The sequence below is a fragment of the Dendrobates tinctorius genome, unplaced genomic scaffold (genome assembly GCF_039654945.1).
Source record: "Dendrobates tinctorius isolate UK_male_01 unplaced genomic scaffold, ASM3965494v1 ptg000017l, whole genome shotgun sequence".
Lineage (NCBI taxonomy): Eukaryota > Metazoa > Chordata > Amphibia > Anura > Dendrobatidae > Dendrobates > Dendrobates tinctorius.
Genome location: NW_027361685.1, coordinates 13507966 through 13527223, shown reverse-complemented (window position 1 = coordinate 13527223; position 19258 = coordinate 13507966). Strand labels below are relative to the sequence as shown.

Genomic DNA, 19258 nt, shown 5'->3' with positions numbered 1-19258 from the left:
GGAAGGGTAACCTGAGTTTCATCAGGGTCAGATTCAGGTCATGTAGCGTGCGAGGGGAATGTAGTGGTCTGGGTCAATGTACCAGCAGATTCATCGAGCAGTGGCTGGGCATCAGTGCACTTGTGTCGCCCCCAGGAGTACGGTCGCCACAGTGGCATTACCTTCTTCCTAGGGAGTGTGATGTCATGCTTGGGAGCAACGAAGGATCTCTCTAGCAGGTTAACTGATTGGGCGGCGTTATTCCCACGAGTCATGACCCTCCAAACAGCGTTCATGAAGGCAAAGTGTTTGTTTTACGTGGGCAGTATGGTTGCAAAGCTGAACCTTAAAGGAATGTCCAGAAGGGCACCACCAGGAGTGGAGCCTACGGTTAAATTCGACTCCACCTGGGAAACCTCAACCATGCCAGCTACAGAACAGATGCACACATTGCAAGCTTAATTCCGTTAACGAACGAGACTCCGTCATGCCCCGCGGTCCGAGTCCAGCTTACTAGATGGACACGTGAGGCTCTGGCACATGAGATTGGCCAATAACTGGTGTGTCATGCCCTTACATGTCCGTGGCTGCATGTGCGCTACACTGAAAAGGCCAGCGTTTGTCGCTTACAGGTGCAGATAACCCGCTGAACAACGTTAGTGATGGGGATCACTGATTACAATTATTACCCGCGAACAATGATTTCCCAGTAAGTGCAGGTCAACCGCAGTTCCGGAATTAGCCCTAACCGTCATTCCTGAAAAAATGACAAACTTACGTGTGCAAACCACAGGTGCTGTAGCTTGCTTAACAGCTCGCCAGCCGTTCTCACGCCCAGTATGGATTACACGTGATTGCACAAAGGTGAGAAAGGGTACCGTATCCCCAGATAACATGTATGGATAGCGTACACATTCAAAATATATGTCTCAGGAGGCAGGCTCAGACGGTGTTAGGCCCAGTATGGATTGCACGTGATTGCACAAAGGTTAGAAAGGGTACCGTTTCCCCGGATAACATGTATGGATAGCGTACACATTCAAAATATATGTCTCAGGAGGCAGGCTCAGACGGTGTTAGGGCCAGTATGGATTGCACGTGATTGCACAAAGGTTAGAAAGGGTACCGTAACCCCGGATAACATGTATGGATAGCGTACACATTCAAAATATATGTCTCAGGAGGCAGGCTCAGACGGTGTTAGGCCCAGTATGGATTGCACGTGATTGCACAAAGGTTAGAAAGGGTACCGTTTCCCCGGATAACATGTATGGATAGCGTACACATTCAAAATATACAGTATGTCTCAGGAGGCAGGCTCAGACGGTGTCAGGCACAGTATGGATTTGACGGCCCAGACTACACAGCGGAGGAGCAGGGAGAGGTAAAGATTGCAAATGCTGGGGCCCTGCCCAAGCAAGGGGGGCCAACTCGTGGGCGTCAGTACTGGCACTGGGCCCCTCATAGTACGGCGGTGTGTCTGACGGCGGGTGTGCACCACCACCGTCAGAGACACTTGATTGCACTATGAAGGACCCTGTACCAGTGCCCGCGCCCAAGAGTCGGCCTACCCACCTGTCCAGGGCAACGGCACTCGCACGGTGTCGTGCGCTAGGTGGTGACCCCGGCCATGGGGGGGGCAGCACAGTTAGGGAGTTTTAGAAAGTGGCATATGTTGATGTTGGACATTCAGCTGATGCAAAAGGTGAAATAGGTCAAGTCCCAGGAAGAGGTGGACCAAAGCAAGCCATTTTTCTGTCACCCTATGTGTCATCAGAGGAAGGTGGGACAAAATCCTTGGAAACCCATGCGTGGTTCATTTTAATGAAGGTTAGATCATCCACATTTTGGGTTGACAGACGGGTCCTTTTTTCTGTCAGGATTGATCCAGCTGCACTGAAGACTCTTTCCGATAGCACACTTGCAGCTGGGCAAGCGAGCTCCTGTAAGGCATATTGTGCCAATTCAGGCCAGGTGTCCAGTTTAGCGGCCCAATAATCAAAGGGGAATGACCTGTGTGGGAGAACATCGATATGGGAGGAAAAGTAGTTTGTAACCATAGTTGACAACTGCTGTCTCCTGTCACTTTCCATCGATGCAGTATTACCAGTTGTGTGAGCGGTACTTGAAAAATCAGTCCACAACATTGTCATGAAACCCCTGTCTCCAACGCCACTTCTGCTGTGTGCACCACGAACACCTCTGCCAAGCTGCCCCCGTTCCGTACGGCTCGTGTGAGAACCATCACCGCTGCTGTGTGCTGGGAATGCCTCAAGCAACCGATTTACCAGAGTTGCTTGTTTATTAGCCAATATTAGGTCAAGGTTCTCCTGTGGCATGATGTTTTGTAATTTGCCTTTATAGCGTGGATCCAGGATGCTGGCCAACCAGTAGTCGTCATCGTTCATCATTTTAGCAATGCGTGGGTCCCTTTTTAGGATCTGCAAGGCATAATCTGACATGTGGGCCAATGTTCCCGGTGTCAATGATGCACTGCGAGTGCTGGTTGGAGGAGCACTTTCTGGCAAATCCACATCCCTCCAGTCACGCACAAACCCTGTACCAGACCTTGCCACGCCAACATTTTCACTTGCCCCACGAGATGCATCCTCCTCCCCTAAGTAATCATCCCCATCATCCTCCTCCTCCTCCTCTTCTTCCTCCACCTCGTCCAGGAGAGGTCCCTGAGCAGACAATGGCTGAATGTCATCAAGGATTCCCTCCTCCTCTTCCTCCTCATCAACATTGGCTGCAGACGCCTGCTCCTTAAGGTGCGTCAAAGTTTGCATGAGCAGATGCATAAGTGGGATGCTCATGCTTAGGATGGCGTCGTCTGCGCTTACCAGCCGTGTGCATTCCTCAAAACACTGAAGGACTTTACAGAGGTCTTTCAGCTTCGACCACTGCACACCTGTCAACTCCATGTCTGCTCTCAAAGTGCCTGGCCGTGTATCCTCCCACAAATGCATTATGGCCTGCCTCTGCTCGCACAGCCGCTCCACCATGTGCAGGGTGGAGTTCCACCTTGTTGCAATGTCGATAATGAGGCGGTGGTTGGGAAGGTGGAGCAATCGCTGCAGCTTCTGCATACGAACGGAGTGTACAGGCGACCGGCGGATGTGCGCGCACAGTCTTCGCACCTTCTGGAGCAGGGCTGTTAACTCCGGATAATTTTTGAGGAAGCACTGCACCACCAGGTTCAAGGTGTGAGCCAAGCAAGGTATATGGCTGAGTTTTGAAAGGGCTATGGCTGCCACAAAATTACGGCCGTTATCACTAACTACCTTGCCTGCCTCAAGATGTACACTGCCCAGCCATGACTCAGTTTGTCGCTTCAAGTACTCGGCCAGCACCTCGGCGGTGTGTCTGTTGCCCAAACACATCATCTGCAACACAGCCTGCTGACGCTTTCCACTAGCTGCTCGATAGGGGGACACATCGTGTGCAACAGTGGCAGCTGCAGATGGAGTGCTCGTACGACTGCGCTCTGTGGATGAGCTTTCGCTTCTGGAGGAGGTGGAGGAGGAGGAGGGTCGAACGCCTACAGCCAACTGTTTCCTATACCGTGGGCTAGGCAGCACTGCCCCACCACCGCTGTCCCCTGTGGACCCTGCATCCACCACATTAACCCAGTGTGCAGTGATGGACACGTAACGGCCCTGGCCATGCCGACTGGACCATGCATCAGTTGTGAGGTGCACCTTTCCGCTCACTGACTGCTTGAGTGCATGGACAATGCGGTCTTTCACATGATGGTGGAGGGCTGGGATGGCTTTGCGAGAGAAGAAGTGGCGACTGGGTAGGTCATAGCGTGGTACTGCATAGGCAATGAGTTCGCGGAAAGCTGTGCTTTCCACCAACCGAAAGGGCATCATCTCAAACGAGATTAGTTTGGCAATGTGGGCGTTCAAACCCAGTGTACGCAGATGAGAGACTGAGTACTTTCTTGACCTACTCATAGTGTCTGGGAGGGTGAGCTGGACTTGAGAGCTGCATATGGTGGAAGTAGCGGTGGACAGGGCGGACTGAGAGAGGGTTGATGATGGTGATGGAGTTGGTGTTCTTTCTGATGGCCTAGAATCAGTCTTTCGTTGATATAACAGTGGGATTCCCTGACTGCTGTGGCCTTGCAACAACACCTCAACATTTGCTGCTGTGCTAACCGGTGGGCTTACAGTGGGGGAAACAATGTAGCGTTGCTGACTACCTTCGTTGTGATCAGTTGCACATGTGGCACTTGAGGTTTGGTGTTGTGTCCATGCTTGCAAGTGCATGCTGGTTAAATGTCTAAGCATGCAACTGGTATTCAAATTTTTCAGATTTTTCCCTCGGCTAAAGGTCTTTGCGCACTTCTTACAGATAACCTTGGCCTGATCATGAGGATTTTGTTCAAAAAAGTGCCACACTGCACTCTTCCTACTTTGGCAGACATTTTGCGGCCTAGCACGCTGTGATCTTTTGACCCTCTGGACAAGCTGTCCAGCAACTCTTTTGATGTTTGTAACTTGTCTTTGGAGTGCTCCGGGCCTGCCAGATAACAGCTGTTGCGATGTCGATGTCTGCTGTGGATGCTCCTCATCTGAGCTATTGGAAGCAGCACCCTCTTCCCCCAATGGATGCCAATCTGGGTCAACAACTGGGTCATCCATCACCTCCTCTTCTATGTCATGTGCACCTTCCTCTGTGTCACCGTGTATGGTGGTATAGTGTGCGGGAAGGGGCACCTGAGTCTCATCAGGGTCAGAATCTGGCTCTGTACACTGCGAGGACAATGTAGTGCTCTGAGTGAATGTACCAGCAGAATCATCCATCAGCGGCTGTGCATCAGTGCACTCCATGTCAGATTCATCTTGGCCTGGGTAATTCACCATTTCACTTGATAATCCAGGCATGGTATGTGAAAACAGCTCCATGGAGTAATCAGTAGTATGGTCTGCGTCATCCTTCAATCTTGGTTGGGGTGAAGGACACAAGGAAAGGTGTGGTTCATGAACATGAGCCTCCAATGACGACTCAGTGCTTTGCTTTTTACAACTGAAGAAGAGGAGGCGATAGAGCTGGAGGCTGAGTCAGCAATGTAAGACAAAACTTTTTCCTGATGCTCTGGCTTTAAAAGCGGTTTGCCAACTCCTAGAAAACTAAGCATTCGAGGCCTTATGTAGCCAGACGATGACGCAGGCTCAACACCTCCTGCATTCGGTCCTATTTTGCTCTTGCCACTACCATCAGATCCACCACCAACACCATCATTACCAGCTGCCAACCCCCGCCCAATTGCACGGCCTCTTAAACCAGCCTTCCTCATTTTTGGTAGAAATGTAGACAAAATCCAACAAACTATATAGTAATGTAAAACAAGGTACAAGGTGTCTATAGGACGGGGAGATTTTGAATTTCTGCACACACTTGTGGACACTGGACACTTTTGGATTGTGTGAGGCCCACTGATATCTGAGCGCTATGTGACAGGCTCGATAGCACAGCTGTGACCAAAGTGACTAGAGGATAAGGGAGATTTTGAATCTCTGCACACACTTTTGGACACTGGACACTTTTGGATTGTGTGAGGCCCAATGAATATCTGAGCGCTATGTGACAGGCTCGATGGCACAGCTGTGACCAAAGTGACTAGAGGATAAGGGAGATTTTGAATCTCTGCACACACTTTTGGACACTGGACACTTTTGGATTGTGTGAGGCCCAATGAATATCTGAGCGCTATGTGACAGGCTCGATGGCACAGCTGTGACCAAAGTGACTAGAGGATAAGGGAGATTTTGAATCTCTGCACACACTTTTGGACACTGGACACTTTTGGATTGTGTGAGGCCCAATGAATATCTGAGCGCTATGTGACAGGCTCGATGGCACAGCTGTGACAAAAGCGACTAGAGGATAAGGGAGATTTTGAATCTCTGCACACACTTTTGGACACTGGACACTTTTGGATTGTGTGAGGCCCAATGAATATCTGAGCGCTATGTGACAGGCTCGATGGCACAGCTGTGACAAAAGTGACTAGAGGATAAGGGAGATTTTGAATCTCTGCACACACTTTTGGACACTGGACACTTTTGGATTGTGTGAGGCCCAATGAATATCTGAGCGCTATGTGACAGGCTCGATGGCACAGCTGTGACAAAAGTGACTAGAGGATAAGGGAGATTTTGAATCTCTGCACACACTTTTGGACACTGGACACTTTTGGATTGTGTGAGGCCCAATGAATATCTGAGCGCTATGTGACAGGCTCGATGGCACAGCTGTGACAAAAGTGACTAGAGGATAAGGGAGATTTTGAATCTCTGCACACACTTTTGGACACTGGACACTTTTGGATTGTGTGAGGCCCAATGAATATCTGAGCGCTATGTGACAGGCTCGATGGCACAGCTGTGACAAAAGTGACTAGAGGATAAGGGAGATTTTGAATCTCTGCACACACTTTTGGACACTGGACACTTTTGGATTGTGTGAGGCCCAATGAATATCTGAGCGCTATGTGACAGGCTCGATGGCACAGCTGTGACAAAAGTGACTAGAGGATAAGGGAGATTTTGAATCTCTGCACACACTTTTGGACACTGGACACTTTTGGATTGTGTGAGGCCCAATGAATATCTGAGCGCTATGTGACAGGCTCGATGGCACAGCTGTGACAAAAGTGACTAGAGGATAAGGGAGATTTTGAATCTCTGCACACACTTTTGGACACTGGACACTTTTGGATTGTGTGAGGCCCAATGAATATCTGAGCGCTATGTGACAGGCTCGATGGCACAGCTGTGACAAAAGTGACTAGAGGATAAGGGAGATTTTGAATCTCTGCACACACTTTTGGACACTGGACACTTTTGGATTGTGTGAGGCCCAATGAATATCTGAGCGCTATGTGACAGGCTCGATGGCACAGCTGTGACAAAAGTGACTAGTGGATAAGGGAGATTTTGAATCTCTGCACACACTTTTGGACACTGGACACTTTTGGATTGTGTGAGGCCCAATGAATATCTGAGCGCTATGTGACAGGCTCTATGGCACAGCTGTGACAAAAGTGACTAGAGGATAAGGGAGATTTTGAATCTCTGCACACACTTTTGGACACTGGACACTTTTGGATTGTGTGAGGCCCAATGAATATCTGAGCGCTATGTGACAGGCTCGATGGCACAGCTGTGACAAAAGTGACTAGAGGATAAGGGCGATTTTGAATCACTGCACACACTTTTGGACACTGGACACTTTTGGATTGTGTGAGGCCCAATGAATATCTGAGCGCTATGTGACAGGCTGAATGGCACAGCTGTGACCAAAGTGACTAGAGGATAAGGGAGATTTTGAATCTCTGCACACACTTTTGGATTGTGTGAGGCCCAATGAATATCTGAGCGCTATGTGACAGGCTCGATGGCACAGCTGTGACAAAAGTGACTAGAGGCTAAGGGAGATTTTGAATCTCTGCACACACTTTTGGACACTGGACACTTTTGGATTGTGTGAGGCCCAATGAATATCTGAGCGCTATGTGACAGGCTCGATGGCACAGCTGTGACAAAAGTGACTAGAGGATAAGGGAGATTTTGAATCTCTGCACACACTTTTGGACACTGGACACTTTTGGATTGTGTGAGGCCCAATGAATATCTGAGCGCTATGTGACAGGCTCGATGGCACAGCTGTGACAAAAGTGACTAGTGGATAAGGGAGATTTTGAATCTCTGCACACACTTTTGGACACTGGACACTTTTGGATTGTGTGAGGCCCAATGAATATCTGAGCGCTATGTGACAGGCTCGATGGCACAGCTGTGACAAAAGTGACTAGAGGATAAGGGAGATTGGATTGCTTTTAAAAAAGCAGTTTGCAGAGCAGTGGGTAAACAGCAATGCCAGCCTGTCAGGAAGCCTTAAAAGGCAGCCCAACAACCAACACCACTGATACACCACAATATAGCCTCCCCTTGCACTGCACACACAGTGACTGGTGTGTTGTGCAGGCCAAATTGCTAGCAGCAGAAGCAGTTTTTTTTTCTTCTCAGCAGGACAAAAAAAAAAATTGGGATTGCTTTTAAAAAAGCAGTTTGCGGAGCAGTGGGTAAACAGCAATGCAGGAATGTCAGGAAGCCTTAGAAGGCAGCCCAACAACCAACACCACTGATACACCACTATATAGCCTCCCCTTGCACTGCACACACAGTGACTGGTGTGTTGTGCAGGCCAAATCGCTAGCAGCAGAAGCAGTTTTTTTGTCTTCTTCCCTGCCTAATGCTCTCCCTACAGAATCAGCAGCAACCTCTCCCTATACTGAGATCGGCAGAAGTAAGATGGCGGTCGGCGTGCACGCCCTTTTATACCCCCTTTGATGCCCACCAAAGCAAGCCAATCACTTGCATGCCCTTCTGAAAGATGGTGGTGACCCCTGCCTATGTCATCACGTTGCCCACAGTGTCCGTGGATCCTGATTGGCTGAAAAAGAGCGCAAAACAAACTTTTGAAACGCGACTTTGGCGCGTAAGTCGCCGACCTCGTGGCCGACCTCATCCTAGGGTCGGGTTTCGTTTCATGAAACCCGACTTTGCCAAAAGTCGGCGACTTTTGAAATTTTTCGACCCGTTTCGCTCAACTCTACTCATTTACACTCTACGATGTCTAAGTTTCTTTGGCTCGGAAAACAACCCAGAATTGTGCAAAAACTTATGTTCCGTCACAGAAAAGAAGGGGGTTTATCCCTCCCTAATTTTACACTTTATTACAAGTCGGCACAGACTACTCCATTAATAAGTGCGTGTTCATATCCCAATAGTCCGAGATGGGTTATTCTGGAATCATTTCTCTCCAAACCATTCTCTTTATCAGGCCTAATGTGGACCACAGACCGACTTCCACGGGGGTTAATGAATGTGGCTCCTTTTACAGTCCACTCGTTGCTTCTTTGGAGGAAAGTCCGGTTTAAATATAACTTACAATCAAGCCCTTCTCCCCTGACAGCTATATTACAAAACCCCATGTTCCCGCCAGGCCTTGAGCCACTAATTTTTTCTTGGTGGAAGCTGAAAGGTATTCATATACTTAAACATTTGTGTTCCCCATTTAATATCTTACTTGACAGACAGGAATTTGTTCAAATATTTGACCCTCCAGTTCGGGAGGTAATGCGATTGAACCAGATCTCCCACTTTGCAAAGCAGATCCTCCCGAGCGGTACTACTCTCAGGGCAACGAGTTTTATTTTTGAAAATAAATGTCTAAATGACCCTTTGGGCAGGGGAACGATCTGATTGATCTACTATGCTATAAATTCTCCACAAGATGATAAAAAATTGAAGTATACAGTATGTTACAGTGGGAGGAGGATCTGGGGTTTGAACAGTCAATTGATGAATGGTATTGTAGCTGTGACACTATATCATGAGGTAGTCACCAGACTTCCCTTGTGGAGACCTCCTTAAAACTATTGCACAGGAAAAAATTCACAACATTTTTCCTAAAATCTCGGGAGACTGTTTTAGGGGCTGTGGAATATCTGGTGACATGAGACATATTTGGTGGTCTTGTATGGTGGTTTCTGAGCTTTGGGAGAAGGTGAAGCGTCTGATAGCACAGATGTATGGTGGACCAGTTGATCTGGAACCTTCTACCCTTTTACTGGGAACCAGGCCTTCTCGGCTTCCAGAAAGCTTTCAGAAGCTAGTAAACTACTTATTTATGGCCACTAAAATCCACATTGCGGCAAAGTGGAAGTCGCCCTCACTGTCAATATCTATGGTGAAAGAGAAGATGAGCGACATTATGTTATTCTCATTTGTGGCCCCAGCGTTTCTTGTAGAATAACTCCCTTTCTCACACAGTCCTGTAGTAATGACTTTGTTCTCACGTTTTGCAGGAGGGTTCGTCTGACTCCATCTTATGTTATCAGTATAAGTGCGAGAGATGAGAGACCGACGACTGCAGTTTTACCGTGTGAGTCCGGCGTCAGTTCTACAGTGTGAGATATGCGGGGTCTGTGACCGAAGCTGGGGGTATACGGGTGTATACAGCATACACAGGGGTTTGCGACTGAAGCTGGGGGTATACGGGTGTATACAGCGTACACAGGGGTCTGTGACCGAAGCTGGGGGTATACGGGTGGATACAGCATACACAGGGGTTTGCGACTGAAGCTGGGGGTATATGGGTGTATACAGCGTACACAGGGGTCTGCGACCGAAGCTGGGGGTATACGGGTGTATACAGCATACACAGGGGTCTGCGACCGAAGCTGGGGATATACGGGTGTATACAGCATACATGGAGGGGTCTATGCCTGAACCTGGGGGTATACGGGTGTATACAGCATACACGGAGGGGTCTATGCCCCAAGCTGGGGGTATACGAGTCTATACAGCGTACACAGGGGGTCCGTGACCAAAGCTGGGGGTATACAGGTGTATACAGCGTACACAGAGGGGCCTGCGACTGAAGCTAGGGATATACGGGTGTATACAGCATACACGGAGGGGTCTATGACCGAACCTGGGGGTATACGGGTGCATACAGCGTACATAGGGGGATCTGTGACCAAAGCTGGGGGTATACGGGTGTATACAGCATACACAGAGGGGCCTGCGACTGAAGCTGGGGTGTACGGGTGTATACAGCAAACACGGAGGGGTCTATGACCGAACCTGGGGGTATACGGGTGCATACAGCGTACATAGGGGGATCTGTAACCAAAGCTGGGGGTATACGGGTGTATACAGCATACACAGAGGGGCCTGCGACTGAAGCTGGGGTGTACGGGTGTATACAGCATACACGGAGGGGTCTATGCCCGAACCTGGGGGTATACGGGTGCATACAGCGTACATAGGGGGATCTGTGACCAAAGCTGGGGGTATACGGGTGTATACAGCATACACAGAGGGGCCTGCGACTGAAGCTGGGGTGTACGGGTGTATAGCACACAGGGGGTCTGTGACCAAAGCTGGGGGTATACAGGTGTATACTGCGTACACAGGGGTATGCGACCCAATCTCGGGATTTAGAGGTGTATACAGTGAACATAGGGGTCTGTGACCGAAGCTGGGGGTATACAGGTGTATACAGCGTACAGAGTGGTCTGCGACCGAAGTTGGTGGCATACGGGTGTATACAGAGTTCGCAGAGGGGTCTGTGACAGAAGCTGGGGGTATACAGTTGTATACAGCATACACACAGGGGTCTGAGACTGAAGCTGAGGGTATACGGGTGTATACAGTGTGAGAGACGCGGGGTCTGTGACCAAAGCTGGGGGTATACGGGTGTATACAGTGTACACAGAGGCGTCTGCGACCGAAGCTGGGGGTATACGGGTGTATAAAGAGCACACTGAGGGGTCTGCGACCGAAGCTGGGGGAATACAGGTGTATACAGCATACAGAGGGGTCTGCAACTGAAGCTGGGGGTATACAGGTGTATACAGCGTACACTGAGAGGTCTGAGACTGAAGCTGGGGGTGTACGGGTGTATACAGCGTACACCGAGGCGTCTGCGACCGAAGCTGGGGGTATACAGCATACACAGAGTGGTCTGCGACCGAAGCTGGGGGTATACAGGTGTATACAGTATACACAGGGGTCTGTGACTGAAGCTGGGGTATACAGGTGTATACAGTATACACAGGGGTCTGTGACTGAAGCTGGGGTATACGGGTGTATACAGTATACACAGAGGTCTGAGACTGAAGCTGGGGGTGTACGGGTGTATACAGCATACACAGAGGGGTCTGTGACTGAAGCTGGGGGTATACAGGTGTATACAGTATACACAGGGGTCTGTGACTGAAGCTGGGGTATACAGGTGTATACAGTATACACAGGGGTCTGTGACTGAAGCTGGGGTATACGGGTGTATACAGTATACACAGAGGTCTGAGACTGAAGCTGGGGGTGTACGGGTGTATACAGCATACACAGAGGGGTCTGTGACTGAAGCTGGGGGTATACAGGTGTATACAGTATACACAGGGGTCTGTGACTGAAGCTGGGGTATACGGGTGTATACAGCATACGCAGAGGCGTCTGCGACCGAAGCTGGGAGTATACCTCGTACACACACAGCTCTGCTTGGTACATCTCGTACACACACGGCTCCACTCCGTAGACCTCGTACACACTCGGCTCCGCTCCGTACACCTCGTACACACACGGCTCCGCTCCGTACACCTCGTACACACACGGCTCCGCTCCGTACACCTCGTACACACGCGGCTCCGCTCCGTACACCTCGTACACACAGGGCTCCGCTCCGTACACCTCGTACACACACGGCTCCGCTCCGTACACCTCGTACACACTCGGCTCCGCTCCGTACACCTCGTACACACACGGCTCCGCTCCGTACACCTCGTACACACACGGCTCCGCTCCGTACACCTTGTACACACTCGGCTCCGCTCCGTACACCTCGTACACACACGGCTCCGCTCCGTACACCTCGTACACACGCGGCTCCGCTCCGTACACCTCGTACACACGCGGCTCCGCTCCGTACACCTCGTACACACACGGCTCCGCTCCGTACACCTCGTACACACACGGCTCCGCTCCGTACACCTCGTACACACACGGCTCCGCTCCGTACACCTCGTACACACACGGCTCCGCTCCGTACACCTCGTACACACACGGCTCCGCTCCGTACACCTCGTACACACACGGCTCCGCTCCGTACACCTCGTACACACACGGCTCCGCTCCGTACACCTCGTACACACACGGCTCTGCTACATCCACCCTGTAAACCCCTCCTGACCCCACACAGAAACTTCCCCTCATCCAGCACCATGACAACCAGCACAGCAGAGTCCTGCACACACTGAGGCCCCTGATCATGTGACCCCTGACTCCTCCCCTCCTGTGACCTCATCACAGGTCCTGTGCACAGAGCAGCTGTAGAAATCTCCGGCCTCGGGGGTCTCACCAGACTTCGCTCTTTTCTTGCAGGGGCCGCAGTGGATTTCATCCTGGATCCATAGAGCTGAATAGAGGAGCGATGTTCCTTCACTCTGATGGGAATTGATGGTGACGCTGATGAGTCTATGAGGAACGTGTTCAGCTGCCGACTCCGAGGAGGAAACTGCTTGTTGTCTGGGGCCTAAATATATAGGTTTTATTAGTAGATGTCAGGGAAGAAAACTAAACCCTGTAAGATAATAAATCTCCTCATATGTTTCCCTTATTATCTCCAGTAATTGTATTATTACACAGGATTCTTATGATGTTACATCGGATCATCTTCTTCTCATTCAGGTCTCTACAATATCGGATCCTCTCAGTGAAGATCTTCTACAGAAGAGAATTTTCCTGATTTACCCATCAAGGATGGATATGGACAGAGACAAGATGGCGGAGAGGATGTTACACCTCACCCTAGAGATCCTCTTCCGTCTCACTGGAGAGGTGAGAGATTCTGATGACGTCACATTACATCATTCTTATCTATGGGAATAACAGATGGACAGAACTGGAGAGGTGAGGACTCTGGAAATGTCTGTAGTGAGATTTATTAATGTGTCTCTCCATAACCAGGATTACACAGTGGTGAAGAAGACCTCTAGTGATCGCTGTCAGGACCCTGTGTCTGAGGGATGGGGAAGACCCCTGAGCCCAATCACGGGGCCTCCACCTCACCCCCTGATCCATGAGGACATCAATGACCAGAAGATCCTAGAACTCATCTACAAGATGATTGAGCTGCTGACTGGAGAGGTGACACTGCTGGGAATGCTGGAACATTATACAGTAACACTATGAAGGGATCGGGGGGATGACGGTATCATTGTATGTGTCAGGTTCCTATAAGGTGTCAGGATGTCGCTGTCTATTTCTCCATGGAGGAGTGGGAGTATTTAGAAGGACACAGAGATCTGTACAAGAACGTCATAATGGAGGTTCCCCAGCCCCTCACATCACCAGGTAATAGACAGGACTAAATACACACGGCCTATAATTATCTGTATGTAGAGAATGAATTCAGTCCCTGTATGTGTTTCCTCCAGATCTATCCAGTAAGAGGACAACACCAGAGAGATGTCCCCGTCCTCTTCTTCCACAGGACTGTAACCAAGAAGATCCCAGTGCTCCTCAGGATCATCAGGTAGATGGAGAGAAGGTGTCAGGAGATCTCCCCTATGATGTGTAGACGGCTGTGAAGGTCTTGTGCTCAGTCTTGTTTTATCCACCAGTATTATATGTTTTATACTTGTGTAATGAGAACGGTGGAGATGGCAGGATTAGAGCTGATCATAGATGGGACTTCTCCATCTGTCAGTGACTCTTACAATATTTGTTTCAGGGTGAAGATCTGACCCATATTAATACTACAGAGACATATGTGAGAGATGATGAATGGTGTAAAGAGGAGATTCCCACATATGACTACCCAGGTGAGTAGTAACCACTGAATGCAGAGAAGTCACAGATTCCTCTCAGTCACCGGCTGTGGCTGCTTTATCGGTGGTGTAGTCCGGCCGTATTACCATGATCACCATTTTGCCTCTAGACCACAACATTCTCCTCCACCCAAAGCTGTTCAAATTTGTTTGGGCATTGAAAGCCCTTTTCTATAGAACTAGGAACCTGGAGGATCCACCTACCCCCAGGTATTAGTGTGAGGGTGATCCCTTAAAGCGAGATCTATATGATTGCTTGTACCTGACCCAATATAGGCCGAGTGTCACACCGAACACAGAGTTAGATGTCTACTTCTTTCTCAGCAAAGGCTTGCACACAACTGAAGTTTTCTCAAGACAAAGAGACAGGAAACGGGTGTCACACAATCTTCTGAGTAGCCAGTGTCAGTCTATGATACGTCCATTTCAGCTTCACTTCCATATATGACCTAGCATAATAGTATCGTGGATTCTGGCTGATGAATTGGGACATATATAAATTTGTAGGACAATATGCTCTAGCAAGCTATCTGTCATAAACAAATGAAAAAAAAATTAGTCCAAATTTTTCCACGTCCACATTTACACTTGGAAAGACATTAAAATTAGGGATGAATGGAGTAGCTGAATCCGAAGCCTCCCATCTGGGAAATGCTTCATCAAGAGGCAGAGCCCCTTGGACATTGGTGTGCGCCAATTCACGAGCACTAGGGACAGCGCTAGTACTGGGCATTGTTCCCTGAGTTGGAGACATTTCTCCAGAAGCGCTATTTGTCCTTCTTGTTGTACTGGTCCTTGTGTGTGAGGATGGACCAGAATCACTGCTCATTTCTGAGCTATCACTGTCGCTGCTACTAAAGCCCTCGAAATCCACATCGCCATCTGACACTGCACTTTCTTCACTGTCAGAACATAAAAGTGCATAAGCCTCCTCTGCACTATAATACTGACGGGCCATTTTATTCGTTTTGATTTTTTTTTTTCCGGAAAAAGAAAACTCTGACATGACTGATGTGACGTGACCCAATTATTGGGGAGACAATTCTTTGGCCTAATCCTAACTTCAGCCTAACAGTAACCGTTACTTTAGCCCAAACACTAACTCTAACTTTAGCCACAACATTAACCCTAACTATAGCATTAACAGTAACCTGCCTTATCTGTTTTTCTATTGACAAATGATGGACCTGATTGGGGACTTGTTTTTTGTGAGATGAGAATTGGTATTATTTTTGCCTACATAACATTGATTGGTTTCTTTTTATTCGATATTTGGGAGGCAGAATGAACAAACAGTTGAACACCACACACTACTGGTTCATCCAACAAGGTTTTCTATTAGACGGTGAACTGTCATTGTCTTGGTAAATAATTAAAGTTTTTTACATAGCTTGCCATTTTTATGGACAGTTTAAGTAGAAATATTCAAAAATATAAAACTCAAGGATATTTTATTAAAAAAAATTGTTTATCTTGGCAGATGACTGTACCAGGAGATCAGAGAAACAGCTGACATCTTCAATTTTTAAATCTGATGATCTTGATATCCTACAAGATACAAATGAAGTGAAAGCCATTACTCCAGATATACCATCATCCATTCACAGCAAAGATCTGTCATCTGATCCTATGAAACAGGTCCCATCTTCTGATTCATTACTGACTACTAAGGAAAATCAAAGTCACAAAAGAGGCATTAAAAAACACACTGCTCCTAAAGCAAAGAAGTCATTTTCATGTTCAGAATGTGGGAAATGTTTTAACAAGAAATCTCATTTTGTTACACACCAGAGAACTCACACAGGGGAGAAGCCTTTTTCATGTTCTGAATGTGGGAAATGTTTTAAATGGAAATCACAATTGGTTAATCACCATAGAACTCACACAGGGGAGAAGCCTTTTTCATGTTCAGAATGTGGGAAATGTTTTAACTGGAAATCACATTTGGTTAATCACCATAGAACTCACACGGGGGAGAAGCCTTTTTCATGTTCAGAATGTGGGAAATGTTTTAACTGGAAATCACATTTGGTTAATCACCATAGTACTCACACAGGGGAGAAGCCTTTTTCTTGTTCAGAATGTGGGAAATATTTTAACCGGAAAGAACATCTTATTAGTCACCAAACAACCCACACAGGAGAAAAGCCTTTTTCATGTTCAGAATGTGGGAAATGTTTTAACCAGAAAGCGATTCTTGTTACACATCAGAGAATTCACACAGCAGAGAAGCCATATTCATGTTCAGAATGCGGGAAATGTTTTAACAAGAAATTTCATTTTGTTACACACCAGAGAACTCACACAGGGGAGAAGCCTTTTTCATGTTCTGAATGTGGAAAATGTTTTAACTGGAAATCACAATTGGTTAATCACCATAGAACTCACACAGAGGAGAAGCCTTTTTCGTGTGCAGAATGTGGGAAATGTTTTACACAGAAATCACATTTTGTTTCTCACCAGAGAACTCACACAGGGGAGAAGCCTTTTTCCTGTTCAGAATGTGGGAAATGTTTTAAGCAGAAAGCGATTCTTGTTAGACATCAGAGCAGTCACACAGGGGAGAAGCCTTTTTCCTGTTCGGAATGTGGGAAATGTTTTAACCAGAAAGCGATTCTTGTTAGACATGAGAGCAGTCACATGGGGGAGAAGCCTTTTTCCTGTTCAGAATGTGGGAAATGTTTTAACCAGAAAGGAAGTCTTAATGAACACCATAGAACTCACACAGGGAAGAAACCTTTTTCCTGTTCAGAATGTGGGAAATATTTTAACAGGAAAGCACTTCTTGATCGCCATCAGAGCAGTCACACAGAGGAGAAGCCTTTTTCATTTTCTTAATGTGGGAAATATTTTACTTGAAAATCAACTGTTAATAAACATCAGAGACGTCACATAGGGGAGAAGCCTTTTTTATGTTCATAGTGTTGGAATAGTTTTAACCAAAATTGAATCTCTTTAAATGGGTTGTCTCTTGTCATTCCTCAAGTTTGCTGACAAACTAGGATAAAACTAAACTTTATTAATTCCAAATGTAAAACTATACCCATAATTTACCCCCTGAGGCTATGTGTACATGTGTGGAATTGCAGGAATTCCAGAATTCCATTCCGCGGGACATATGCGAGAAAACCGTATTTTAAATTCCCACCTATTTCCCGCTTAAAAACTAGTGATATGCAAGTGTAATAAGTTTTCAAAATGCTAGCGTTTTCCAAGTGATCTGTAACTAATCTCCAAGCAGTGAGGGAAAAACTATGCAAATAGTTTAAATAATCAAGTAATGCTATTTGATTTCATCACCATTCTTACCCTTTATGTAAATACTGAATGTGGGACACTTGTTAAGTCTAAAAATAGGTTACATACCTGTATATAAAGAGTAAAGAGACAGAGGGAAAAAGCCAGAGAGATTCTGCCAAGACATCCATACATCCCAAAAGGACCAGAGACAGGACGGCAGCCATTTACATCATGGCTTCATTGCGAGGGACACAGATCTATGATTCTATATAGGAAACAACCTAGGGGTATTTAGCCTCAGTTGGAAGAATACCGATCTGCTTCATTGACCATTGCTGAACTATGGATACGTTTCGTGACAGGTTATGATCCTCAGATCAACTAGCCTTGTTCCTTGTATGGACTCAATGGACTGCCATCTTTCTACACTTGTTGTCACCTCTCTGTGTGCGTGCCACAGGTGGAGTAACCGACCCTGGAATATGAAGCCAGGTTGTGATCTTCGGATCAACTGGCCGTGTATGGACTGTCATCTTCCTACGCTTGTCGTTACCTCCTCTCTGTGTGCGTGCCACAGGTGAGGTAGCGACCCTGGAAGATATGTAGTCACAGCTGCTCTTATCCCAGCGGGTCAGTGGAGGGTGAGACTCTGTAATGTGCCCCATCTTGGGTATTTTGCTGGGACTGTTCTATGTGTTATCTGCCTGTTTTGTGGTACAATAAAGCATTGCCACACTGTTTTACCCTCACCCTGTGCTGTCTGAGTAGAGTTTTGCCCACTTTAAAAGGATAGCAGGAATTTGGCAGGGGAAGAGTCCTGAGGAGATCATTTGCATATTCCCAGTGCCTTCTGGGATAAGTGAAGAGTCTCCGCGAGCTCAACGATCACTGGATTTTGGCCGTTGCAGCTGAAAAGAGGAAATCGGTAAACCGCGCGTCTATCAGCACGTGAATTTTGGCTCATTTTTCATCGATTCGAAATCTCTTTAACAATCTCAATATGGAAGAGGCCAGGAGCCATTTGGTGAGCTGCATTTCTTGCTACATGTTCACAGACTTAACAGTGGAAAAGCCAAACTTCACCTGCCACAAATGCAAGCTTGTGTCCCTGTTGGAGGAAAAGTTGCAAAATCTCGAGGAGAGGTTAGCTACGTTGAAGATCATTAAGGAAGGTGAATAGTTCTTAGACAGAGCAGAATTATCTCTTCATGTTACAGAAAGAGATGAAATTCGAAGTGCACCTGAAGAAACAGAGGAATGGAAACGTGACCCAGAGAAGCAGGAGGATCAGGAGGCAGTCAGCACCCATACTGCTCAGGAACCAGTACCAGGCTCTTACGCAGGAAAACGATGAAGAAATACATCAGGATAAGACTTTGCCCACAAACAGCAACCTTGTATGCCTTCAGAGTTCTCCTGGATGGAGAAAGAAAAATGTTGTGAAGAAGAAACGGAGAGTGGTGGTCATGGGGGATTCCCTGTTGAGAGGAACAGAGGCCACTATCTGCAGACCGGATATAACTTCAAGAGAAATGTGCTGTCTTCCAGGTGCAAAAATTAAAGATGTGTCTGACAGGATATCAGGACTCTTCAGACCTACAGATGACTACCCATTCCTGCTACTACATG

The 19258-nt window shown here is 47.5% G+C and overlaps 1 protein-coding gene across 1 annotated transcript in view; it reads left to right on the top strand.

Moving 5' to 3' along the window:
* Positions 1-18369, top strand: part of LOC141082445 (uncharacterized) — a 29881-nt gene extending 11512 nt beyond the window's left edge. The window contains exons 2-7 of the mRNA XM_073566387.1: positions 13187-13397; positions 13527-13706; positions 13790-13913; positions 13997-14094; positions 14293-14383; positions 15870-18369. Coding sequence (XP_073422488.1) covers positions 13187-13397; positions 13527-13706; positions 13790-13913; positions 13997-14094; positions 14293-14383; positions 15870-17227 — 2062 coding nt within the window. The 3' untranslated portion in view covers positions 17228-18369. The remainder of the gene's footprint in view (positions 1-13186; positions 13398-13526; positions 13707-13789; positions 13914-13996; positions 14095-14292; positions 14384-15869) is intronic.
* Positions 18370-19258: the final 889 nt, after the last annotated feature.